The following is a 12,235-nucleotide window of genomic DNA, read 5'->3' as shown; positions in this document are numbered from 1 at the left end:
GCTCTATTAGAATGCCTTCACAAATTAATGCAATATCCTTTGAATATACTTGACCCAGGGGGGTCACCAACGACATGGGGCTCTTGTAGACTATCTGAGAAAACTAATTAAATATTTAGAAATACTTAAATCTGTACAAAATCGGATATTGTCTTTTCTGTCCACTCTCGACATAGATAATTAATAAGAGTAATAATTATTATCTGTGCTCTCAACAAGTGCAAGTGGATACTGCCTTATTGATTTGTCACAGTAACTAAATTCATGATGAAGATGGTATTGACAGTGAATAGAGGTAGCTACGATAAATGTTTGTAGTAATTGACTGCATGCCGTTGTGCTCCTGTCGAGGCTACTTATGAAGTATGTTTCCATTCAGCACTTTGTCAATTTCCCACCATGTCGCAGCTATTGTCTGGGTTTATTATGCTTCTTGATGTGCCCCAAGGGATAGTCTATCTTGCTAGCTTTGTACATTAATGACCTACCGATTGTCATCCATTGGATTTGTGTGCTGATGATGCTGAATTGCACTGTAGCCATTCGGATTTGAGCATATAGTAGACATTCTTTCAATCTGCTGTGCTTGTTGGCTCAATTGAGTTTAAATGTTGTCAAATCCAGTTCAATGCTCATAGGAAGTTGATCACTTAAATGTTTTAGTTATAAGTATTTTACTTGCTCAAGTAGATCCTGTTCGATACCTAGAAGTTATAATTGACCCTGCACTGTCCTAGACCTTACACATCTCTAATATGGTCTCTAGAGTAAGGTCTCAAATTATCTCCATTCTTCGCTATGGGTCATTGCCACCAGCTGTACTCTGTGTACTTTTTATGCTTTTGTAATGCTTTTGCTTGATTATTGTGATGTTGTTTGGTGTCCTACTACTGTTAAATTTACCAGTGTGACTGAAAGAGTGCATTCTAAGATCATTAAGAAAATTCCATTATCTATTAGCTCCTTTGCTTTACCAGAGCGTCGACGTTATCATACTGTTCTTCAAGTTTTCAAGTCCATACACAAATTTTCTCCATCATATTTACAAGATATTCTAAAGATGTGACTGGTCATGTTGGCTGTAATACCAGTGTACCAATTTTGTCCTTTTATTATTATGGCTTTATTCTGTGGAACAATCTGCAATCAACTGTTGCGGAGGCTACTACTGTTTCATCTTTCAAAAAATTTATTGGCATTAATATTAAATATTATTTCTTGTATTGGCTTTGTGCGTGTGCATGTTTCTTTTTGGTGTTGTATCTGTAGTTGTATTTTGTACTCTTCTTCTTTTCACAGAGCTCCACTGAAAATCAGTATTTGGTTACTGAGTGGACCCCCTGTTTAAAAATTACAATTACAAAATTTGATTAGCCTCAGTGTAACCACAGCTATGTATACTCAGCTGGTGTCAACTGGTCTACCACAGCCTTGTACCCAGATCCCTTTTGTATTTGGGTGGGGGAAAAAGCTGGTGTCAGCTGCTCTGAATGAAATGGCTATTGGAGTTACACCAGGCCCTTTTTTCCCACACACAAATACAAAGGGTAAAAAGCAGTCTGGGTACGAGACTAGCTCTACCATAGCAGAATCTATGGAACGTGCGATAAAGCTTCTTAATTTTACTGCTTGCAATTGCAGACCATCGCTCTTCCCTACAGCAAGATGCTATCTTGGATGAGCTGTTTCCTGTCTTTTTCTTTGCTGCACTCTGCCATTCTGGCCGTCCGTGGGAGCAGATCTACTTTCTTAGGGCACCCCATCACCTCTGTTGAGCTGTGCTTGGCGGGGAGCCATGTAATGGTATGGATCACAAATATTGTTTTCTGTGGACTGAGTCATATGTGATTGATGGCTGATTTCGATTGTTCTGATGTGATTTAAAAAAAAAAAACAACTTATCTTTGTAATTAGCCTTAGAGTTTGTCCATGTCTTTTGTTTTGTATCTGTGTATTTAGTTTTGTACTTGTTAGCTAGCTATAGTGTATTTGTACTGCTCTGACAAGGAAGAAAGGCAGGCTGACTCGCCGATTGCCGTAGTTGTAAACACTGATTTCCCTGCTCTCAATGTCTAGTCAGTTTTGTAATTAAATTTTAGAGTAGTTATAAGTTTAATTTGGTAGCTAGTTGTTATTTTATAATCAATCATATGGGTGACAAAAAAAAAAAACGTAGTTGCTATTCGTCCGGTCCCGGAGCAACAGTTATTCTTCCGGCACTCATCACGTGATCTGTTGGGGTATTAATTACACTGAATTACGTGGCCCTCGAGGATCATGTGTGCTATTAACTCCGAGATGGACTTATTGTAGATTATCGTTTATTCACGAGCGTAAGAATGGGACCCTGCATGGAAGATTGAAATACTCTAATAGAACAGTCAAGGGATATTTTTTTAATTCAGGCCATAATGGCACTCCCCTCCAAGAGCTTTTCACATTCAGATGTGATTTATTGAATGATAAATGGACTGACATGAAATTTAGGTTGAATATTAGGGTAGATTCTGGCTATATAGGCTGCTAGGGGTGAATCTCAGCTGCTGCATGGACCATGCAAAGATGCTAGTTACTACCCTTCATGTAGTTATGTAATTAGCTGACCATGCACATTCTGGCTACAGTATGATTTTGATTGCAGTGAAACTCATCCAGGATACATGTATATTGTATTCATAATAAGGTGCCTGAATCCCATAGCTAGTTCAAATTACTATTGTAGAAAAATCCTAAAGCCTTCGTTACAAAAACATGTTCCAAAGATGTTTGTTATGTTTGCTGAGTCACTAACGAATACCACTAGCACATGTACAAATAGAGCAAAACCACACAGAGGATGTAGTATCATCAAAAGTAACGCAAGAACGATGAAATGGCTTGGAACACTTAGAACACCTGATCATGGGATCTCCACCATCAGGTAAACGACACAAACAAAAAACATTTACTCTCCGCAGTATTGCCTTGCCTGGAACCTTCATTATATCTTCCTGTGGAAATTTATCGATTGCTCTATTCTTTAGACATTGTAAAAAATGATTGCGAAACTCAGTTTGCTTGTATACTATTTTGGCAGGATCAATTCCACTGCACAGTGAATAGGCAAATGCCAAAGAAAAAAGACCGCAACAAGAGCCACCATCCTGCTGTTGAACATCTTGAAATGTCAAGAAGAAATATGAGTGTGGTGTCCTAATCATGGAAGCTATCGCTCTTTTCGTGTCCAAGGAAACATCTCCACTACGATTGCTATCATAAACCATGACTTGCTTTTCTTTGCAATCCTTATTTGTCACCAACACCCAGTGAGATTCATAACAATGTAATACCTGTATGAACTCTCCATCTTCTTGCTCAAAAGTGTTTGTTTGCATTTTCCCAACATCTCGAGAACCACCAAATTGAGGGAATTTCTTTTTAAGCAAATCCTGTCCAGCATTAACTAATCGTCTATTAAGCCAACCATTGGGATTTTTAAGAATATCAAAATCAGAATACAATACCCTTGACCCTGAGGTGACATTAAATGCTTCTTCTTTGTAACTTTGAGAACCTTCATCTGAACTAACTGTGATACAGCTGTCTGTTGCAACAGCTGGTGATCTATTCAATTTGGATTTCTTGTTGTCTTGCTTTGAGAAACGTTTATGTATTGACACTCCACCTCTGCTGCATTGGTGTTCTGCATGCACAGAACTTCTGCACAGATAGCAAAACCACTCCTTCTGTTTTGGGACTGCTTTTAATCCAGCACAACACAAGTGTGCCCATTGTAAACATCCATCGCAGCAAATGGACAGTGATCCATCCTCTTCCTCCAAATCACATTCGCACACAAGGCAATAATACTTCATACTTCTTTTTGATTCAATGGCTTGTAATACCTTGCTCCATGAAAGATCGGTGAAGTACTTTCTAATTCTAGATATGTTAATATTCTCATCAATACATGTGCTTGGTAACATCATGGGTCTAAATTCAATCTCGTCTTCACTTAAGGGTAAGCCTTCATTCATGGCCTTGACAACAGAAGACTTGGAGACAAACCATTCCAGCATTGCTAAACAAAGGAAAATGAAAATACAGTCATGCATCCATGTTTAGCAATTTAAAATACACAAATTTAGAATACACAGATCATGTTTCCATGAAAAATTTCAAGCAGAAATATAGGTCTATACACTGCAAGCATACAGTAACAATAAATTATGTAACTGCATGCATGCATTTGACAAAACCCAGCTTCCATGTACAAAGATTTGTTAGTATTGTGGTATGCAAGCAAAAGAATTTACACCATTTATAAGCTGTGGGTGTATAAGTTTTTTACAGACTGTTTTTCAAGAGGCATTTATATCACAGGTGTGGTGGGCTTGGGAGGGCTTTATATAGGGGCAAATGAAGTGTCAAAGATGATTGTACTACTGAGGTCCACGTTTGACTCTACGGACTCTCCTTGTACTTCCAAATGATAAAGGACAAGACTGACAAGTCACACATAACACTGTTCCAGCAGAGCCATGGCCATTGAATGACACCAAACAACTACTTGTGGCTTCTACGGGGTCTGATGAAAAAACCAGACTCGTCACAACTCAGACAAGGACACAGTGGGAAATGATAGTCTAGTAGATTAGCTATCCTAAAAACGTCAGTTTGATTTTGTGTGCATGGAAATCAGGTTATCTTAAAAAGTTCAATTACGTAATAAACAAATTTCAGGGATTTTATTACTCAGCTATACTTTGGGTGGAATTATAATTTGTTGAACTCTGCCCCCTGAATATTTACAAGAAAGAAGTCTGTATGTTTTAAGTCACATCTCACATGTCTCATAAACCATAGAATAAATACGAATAACTCACAAATGCTTAAATTTTAACACAAGGAGTGTACACGTGTTTAGAGAAAATGTGTGCCTTATGTTGTGTACAGTGGTGAAGAACTCACAATACACCTGCATATGTACCAAACAAACTGTAATATAACAGAAGGCATGCATGTGGAAAATTAACTTGTAATATTACATCATTAATAGTACTCAACTTGCTTAATAGTACTCAACTTGCTTTAACCATTATTGGCTGAAAAAAAAAATTTTACAAGACATCAGTCACAAAGTTTATTTTGAGTGAGCAAAGTGAGACTTCAAAGTGAGACGTCTTCTCCTATAATACATGCCAGCATGCTATATTTGATCACAACTCCTAACATAAATTACGTATAAAGTGTTGGATGTTAAATCAAAACAGATATCCAGTGGCTTCATTATCCTTGACATACTATGGACTTTTCAATATCTGGGTGGAGACTGATGAGTTTACTTCAAATATCAACACGTACTCTCCATCACCTTCACTCTGCCACCTGTATAATTTGACTATAACTGACAAACCTGGCATTGACACACAAAGCTTTGAGTATATGCTTAATTACATGCTTTGGGTAATTGTTTTATGCTGGTAGTAAAATAACACGTGGTAGAGATGGCGGTGGGTGTTCTATAGCACTAAAATAAATTAAAAGGCAAAAACCAAGAAGACGAATTTAGATTTTCTTTGTACTCATTCACTCAAACATAAAAAAAGGATTTAATACGTGCTGGTCATTTCCATTATGTTGAGTTGTTGGGGAACCTACATTAACATTTTACATAACATTATACCTCTCTCTTGATCTCTAGGATGCATCTTAAGGAATGCAACAGGCTTGTTAAATGCTTTCTTCTTCTTTGGTAAGCCAACAACCGTCAAATCTCCACCTTTCGGTCTTCCCCTTTTCTTCATGGCACTAGGTAGCTGTACGGTAGATATGTCTATGGCTATGAAAAAAGTAGTATGCATGCACTGATGAATTAAATAAGGTATGCATGTACCTCCAGAACAATCGAGAGACTCAACAACAGTAGTAGCATCAGATGGATCTGTTTGAATATGCTGTTTCATAGTAACACTTTGAGACACTTCTGGATAGTCATGAAGGGAAATCTCATAACTTTGTTCGTTTGTAGAATCTTGTTTTGCAGCACTTCTTTCATTTTCTTCTGCAATGGATATATCATCAGGTGTGTCGTCATGGTCACTGTCGTGGTGTTCATTCGCACCATGATCCTCCACATTAGCTATCTCATCTAAAGCATCAACAGTGCTCAAATCATCTAAAATATCACACAAATTATAAGTTCAATGTACATAATATTGACTTTTTGAGTATGAAAATTAGAAGTAATTAATCAGGTAGCACCTAGCATAGAGTGATTAATAAAATTGTTAGAAATGGGTTGAGGGTTATAATTGCCTTAAAGATGTTTCTGTGTTAATTATCCATAAACAATTCTGCAAAATGTTCTAATAGATCAGATGAGCCTCGAACATCCACGATCCCTAAATACAGTACAGTAAATTTTATGAGTGATCATGTGAGTAATTACACGTGACTTGGTGGCAATTTCAAGTGTTAATATAGAATTAGTACACCAAAGCTCAAATTGAAAAATATTCACTCTAACAGAGTATTCATCACAATGAATATTCAAGTTCTCATCTTTAATTATTAGGTTACTAATCAATCACAAACAGAGCTTTATGGGGGTGCCACCAGCTCTAAAATTAGTGAGACATTTTTTTTCCTACAACAGTATATACCTTCACGGTGTTCTACAACTTGAGCACGATTGTACTGTAGACATACAAATTTTCAAGGTATATAATTATCAGTGCCTTAGCCAGGTAACTAACTTCCACAAAATTTTTATAACTAACCATCATTAGCTATACTTTCTACTCTATCACAACATTCCACTGACACATGATCCTCTCGCTCCCAAATTTTTGCAATCTCTTCTAAACAAGCAAGCCTTGAGTTGAATTGAAGTCCTTCATGGATACTTCCGATGCCAACGTAGCCAATCTCTGAGTAATCCTATTCGCTTTCCTAAACTTCTCATGCTGAGAAAGCACTGCACGCTTTGGCTGTGTAACCATGCTAACAGGGATAGAATCTCCATCCGTAAACACATAGTGTTCATTCTGATCCTGTAAAATAAGCTGGCTTGATCTGTAGTACTCTAGTGTCCAACGCTCCGCACACAATGCAGGCTGGAACAGTGGCAAATTAGACTTTTGGCAAACGGCTAATATATGCTTACATGGCAGCTGCATTGCTTTTCTAAAAGAACAATTACAATCTTCTGAAGATGCAGAAATGTGAATTTTGCTTGATGATTCACACTCGTATGTATCACCTTCCTCTGGTTTCAACTTAACCTTACTAACCAAATCAATCTGCTTTACTATGTAAGAGAGGGCAAAGGGAGTGGCCACCTGCATGTACTGACTCTTGACAGAACCTTTAGGAAATGGCTGGGAAGGAGTCTTCTGAAATAGTGTAATGGCTCTGTGGTCTCGTTCTACATGAAGACTTGACAGAACCTTCAACAATTCACGGCAAAACTGAGGGAGACGTGCAAACTTTGACATAACAGACTTCAACTTCTGGTTAATGCTCTCCACACGATTGTTGGTATGGTTTTGAAACATCAAGTTCTCATCTTTTAAGCCACACACCCACTCATCTCTTATTTCATGCCAATTGTCATTGAAATAATCCAGCACTATTTTGAGCTTAGTTTGTTTTAATTCTTTGTAAGCACTAAAATAGGCTTCTTCGTTAGTATCATATGACATTCTTTGCAAGATGTCTAGCACATGTGACCTCTCTGCTGCTGTAATGCCCATTTTGTTACTGGTGATCTCTCTCCGAAAGGTCCTTAAAACATGATACAAGCATATCAACAATTTAGCACCGGGGAACTCTTGCAGAAGCACATTTCTTTCCATAAAATCTTTGTCGGACATGATGGTTAGTGTTCTTACCCAATCTTTATTGTGGTTCTTGAATATCAATGCCATTGCTGTAATGGTAACTGCATCTTCATTTGCAACCAACCACAGTGATACAATCTGACTTTCTCCATTTCCATCTTCAACTAGTAAAACATATAAGGGCATTCTGAGTTCATTCAGTTTGTGTGTTGCATCGATGAACAACATCTCTGGGAATCGCTTATAGTTTTCAATCATATAAGCATCTTGAAAATAAATTCCAGATAACACGTTATCATCATTTACCGTGACTTCAACTATTGCACCTAGAAAAAGTTAATAAGTTATTTTAAATCAATACTATTACCAACCTGGGGACTTCTTTAATTCCTGTATAGCGTCTTCTAAGGCTTTGCTTTTGTCTGTTGCTGTTTGCGCACGAGTGGCTAAATTATGTATATCCTTCAGTATCACCACATTTCCACTCTTCGCGGACATATGTTGTTGCACTAGTTTCTTATCCGCTTTTAATTCTACTACCATGGTGGTAGCCTCATCTTGTAAAGTAACATCTAGTCGCCTCTGCTGGGGATAATGTCCAAATAACACCTAAAGCATGAAACAAGATGATCACAGTAAAAATGCAATCTAGAGCTTTCTCATACAAACTGCAGCGTCAAAACACTATCCATCAGCATTGTAAGTGGGTTGAGTCATTCAGATTATCTGGGACATTCGGGTCATATTTTGCTTGGGTCAAGTGGGTCTCTCATGCTTCATAGAATACATGAATGAAATCACATGCAATGACAAATTAGGAGCCACCCGCCACCTTACGATTCAAGAATGCATTTTGTTATTCTTGGAGATATGTACAGCCACACCCACTTATTGAAAAATGTGCTGCTCTACAGGTATATGCATGGAACTACCCCCACTTATCGTGTTGTTGTTTGTACATAACTATAGTGTGCCATCAAGTTTGTTGTAAGTTATGCTAACATGGAGCCACACCCAATTATTCGAGTACTAATCTAGTTATGTTTTGGTTGTTATGAATGATATTCTGAATAATGTATGGAATAAATGCATCATAATCCTGGGAAGATGGGAAATTTAACTTCAAATTTTGCTTAGGATCTACTACTCTTCCAAATTAATCTGGTCATACCCGGATCACTATATACCCTTTTGCAAATAAGATAACAAGCCAAAGTAAAATGACTGACCTTGCTAAGTTTATAATTATGGTTGGAGTTGATTGAAGTCACTACCAGGTGCCTTCCATCCTGTGATGCCCGTATCTTGATCTCAGCTGGGAAATCCTTTTTAATAGTGCTAAAACAAAAATGCATTTAAATAATAAATAAGGCACCATAAAGTTATTTAGTTTGTCATCCTCTTTGCAACATTACAAGTGGACAGATTGAGCTATATTTTTGTAGTCTAGTTGGATATCTCACATGACTCAGAATGCAAAATTCTTGTCTGTTCTATATAGCTAGTTACAAACTTTAAAGATGCCAAGAGGCTGCACTGAGACACCATTTCGGTAAACTTTCTGTGATGAGGTGGGAAATAGCAATGTGAATGGGAATGAGAGACTAACAATTAACTTTGTCTAACTAATTTTGCAATTAAATTTCTTGCCTTACGATAAAACATATTTATTTACTGTATAGTCCAAATTAGGGCTGAGACAAATGGTTCAAAACTTTGAACCTTTGTTCGGTTTCACAACATTCGACTACTGCTTTAACCTTCCAAAGCTTTGTTACCATGGATACTAGCATGTTAAACTACGTAGTTCCTTGAGTATAAAACTTTAGTGGGCAACTTGTATTACATGTTGGTATAATTATAGAGTTTAAAAGTGGTTCTGCTAGAGCTGTAACAAAGTGAGAGCTTGTACTACAGTATACAAACTAATAACCATCAATTGTGTTCATTAATTGCTGACACTACATCTTTGAAGCTTCGGTAGCATTTCCAAAAGAAGCTTCGGAGAGTGCATTTGGACATTTATTTCAGCCCTAGTCCAAATCAAGATAGATATCTATGGAAGAAGGATAACAGCACTTGACTATTAAAAGATTTTCAATCACTCTTCAAATTTTATGTGCTTACACAAATTCCACAAACGATCTGCATTATTGTACTTTGCAAGTACAAATCAAATAAACCTGAATTCGCTTTAAGAACTCTAAAGTAGAGTTCACTACTCAAGACTAGCTACTTTTTCTTCCTTCTGCAAATAAATTCTAAAGGAGGCAACCACTTGACATTTTTGAAGTCACTAGTGGGGTAAATTTTAAGTTCAAATTAGATCAAACCCCCACTATTCTCCCATGTATGCCTGGGAGGGGGGACAGGTGTATAAACACTGATGTGGACAGAAAGAAATAAAGGTGGCCTGTAATTTACAGCATTTTTCACTCAGATGCAAACTAATTTCCCCAGCAGAAACTAGTTATTCTATCATGATTATGTCATACACAATACAGCTGTGTGTCTCTTTCTCTCACTCTCACTCACACGCAAACTATGATAGCTACTTGCAGTAGCAAAAATGATGTGCATAGTGAATAGCCACCGAGAGCCATGATGGCAACTTACAGTTGGTAGGGTCCGCAATCCAAAAAATCAACTTTTACAACTTTGTTCATTGCAGTATCCCATTGCTAGATCCACCATGAAACCGGAGACACGATTGTTGTCTTCACAGAAATATCGACTTTAGTATTTCGTGAGATGCAAAAATTATTTTAAAAATTTCGTGCTCCACACAAAGAACAGGATAGAACTTGTTACTTAGCTAGGTATTATCTAGAGTTAATGTAGTTAAAAAGTACGCACAGTAATAAGCAAATGGTTCACTGGGTTCCCAGCACAGGGTTGCTTTCTCACAAAAAGCAGAAAATGAAACACGAATTTTCGAATTCAAACTGCCCTACCAGCCAAGACAAGAAAAGCCAACTCTTCCTCATAGTGATGTGATAAGGTTGGATGCATAGTCTGTCTATGCTGTTAGTTTGGAAAGGATCTGAGACTTCTCACCATCTGGGTGAAAACGTCAAAAATTTTCGTGCGTCATTTCAAGGGATTCTCTCAATGGTACCAAAGTGCTTTCCAGTACTTCTGATAACACACTGGTCACTTAATTTTGTTTAGAATGATGATAAAGGATGGATCAAAACGTTTGGTAGTAGTAGTTGGTGTTTCTGTGATTTCATATGATGCAGTATACCAGCAGCTCACCAGGAGCTCCACCCAGCTTGAATCAAAAATGAAAGATTTTGTACTTTTTTCGATTTGTTTTTGGATGTTTTGCAGCATAATGGTGATGTAGGGTGATCTAGTGAAAACTTGAAGCTGCTGTGGAGCGTGAGGGGTGAAGTCAAATTTGGATGATTTTGCTGCCTCCCTGGATCCATAGCTTAGAGCGAGGCGTGGAAGCTGTGGATGAAATAATAATTGACAACCGCTGTTACCAAATGTTCAGGGACATCTTTTGCCATAGTTTTAGTTTATAATTGATGATTGTTGTGGCTGCAGAAGCGCTGGAAATGGCTAGAAAGCGCGACACAATTCTTTGATGCTGCAGAAAAATTTGACGCTCGTCACCCAGATGGTGAGAAGTCTCAGATCTTTTCCAAACTAACAGCATAGACAGACTATGCACCCAACCGTATCGAAACACTATGAGGAAGAGTTGGCTTCTCTTACCCTGGGTGGTAGGGCAGTTTGAATTCGAAACTTCGTATCTCTTTGTCTGTTTTTTCAAAGAAAACAACCCTGTGCCGGGCACCCAGCAGATCATTTACTTATTTCTGTACGTACTTTTCAACTACAACAACTCTGGATACGATTTGGCTAAGTAGCAAGTTTCATCCGGTCCTTTGGGTAGAGAACGAAATTTAAAAAATAAATTTTGCATCTTGGGAGATACTGAAAACGATATTTCTGTGAAGACAACAATCGTCCCTCCGGCTCCGGTTTCATGGTGGATCAAGCAATGGGATACTACAATGAACATCCCACAATGGTTAGGGGGATTGATTTGTAGATGATTTTTCGGATTGCGGACCCTACAGTTGGTTAGGGCGCTCTCCTTTGCTTTCACTTTTGTACTTCTTTCCTCCTTCAACACAACAATAGGTGATTTCAGAATAGACCAAGCTGGGGTTAAAGGTTCTATTGGGTGCTCTCTGCTTGGCTGCTTTAATCGTTCTGCTGTCTCTAGTAGAAAACTGAACAAAATGCCGCTTCTGATAATTTTTTTATCTCCTGTTCTAAGGCTGAAAATGACCCAAATTGACTTCCTACTTGTATATCGAAGCTTGTGTTGGTCATCACCTGCCTGGGAAATCCTTGACAGCCACCACGCGGTAAATAATAGATCACGTGAGTAA

The 12,235-nt window shown here is 37.9% G+C and overlaps 1 protein-coding gene across 1 annotated transcript; it reads right to left on the bottom strand.

Moving 5' to 3' along the window:
• Positions 1–2,624: 2,624 nt before the first annotated feature.
• On the bottom strand, positions 2,625–8,521 carry LOC136251630 (uncharacterized). The gene is made up of 6 exons (XM_066044086.1): positions 8,489–8,521; positions 8,195–8,432; positions 7,148–8,149; positions 5,876–6,157; positions 5,666–5,821; positions 2,625–4,060 (listed from the first exon to the last, which is right to left on the bottom strand). The coding sequence occupies exons 1-6, from the start codon at positions 8,519–8,521 to the stop codon at positions 2,787–2,789; spliced, it is 2,985 nt and encodes a 994-aa protein (XP_065900158.1). The 3' UTR covers positions 2,625–2,786.
• Positions 8,522–12,235: the final 3,714 nt, after the last annotated feature.

Source organism: Dysidea avara, chromosome 3 (assembly GCF_963678975.1).
Source record: "Dysidea avara chromosome 3, odDysAvar1.4, whole genome shotgun sequence".
In the NCBI taxonomy this organism is placed as follows: Eukaryota; Metazoa; Porifera; class Demospongiae; order Dictyoceratida; family Dysideidae; genus Dysidea; species Dysidea avara.
This window is presented reverse-complemented; position numbering and strand designations above follow the sequence as displayed.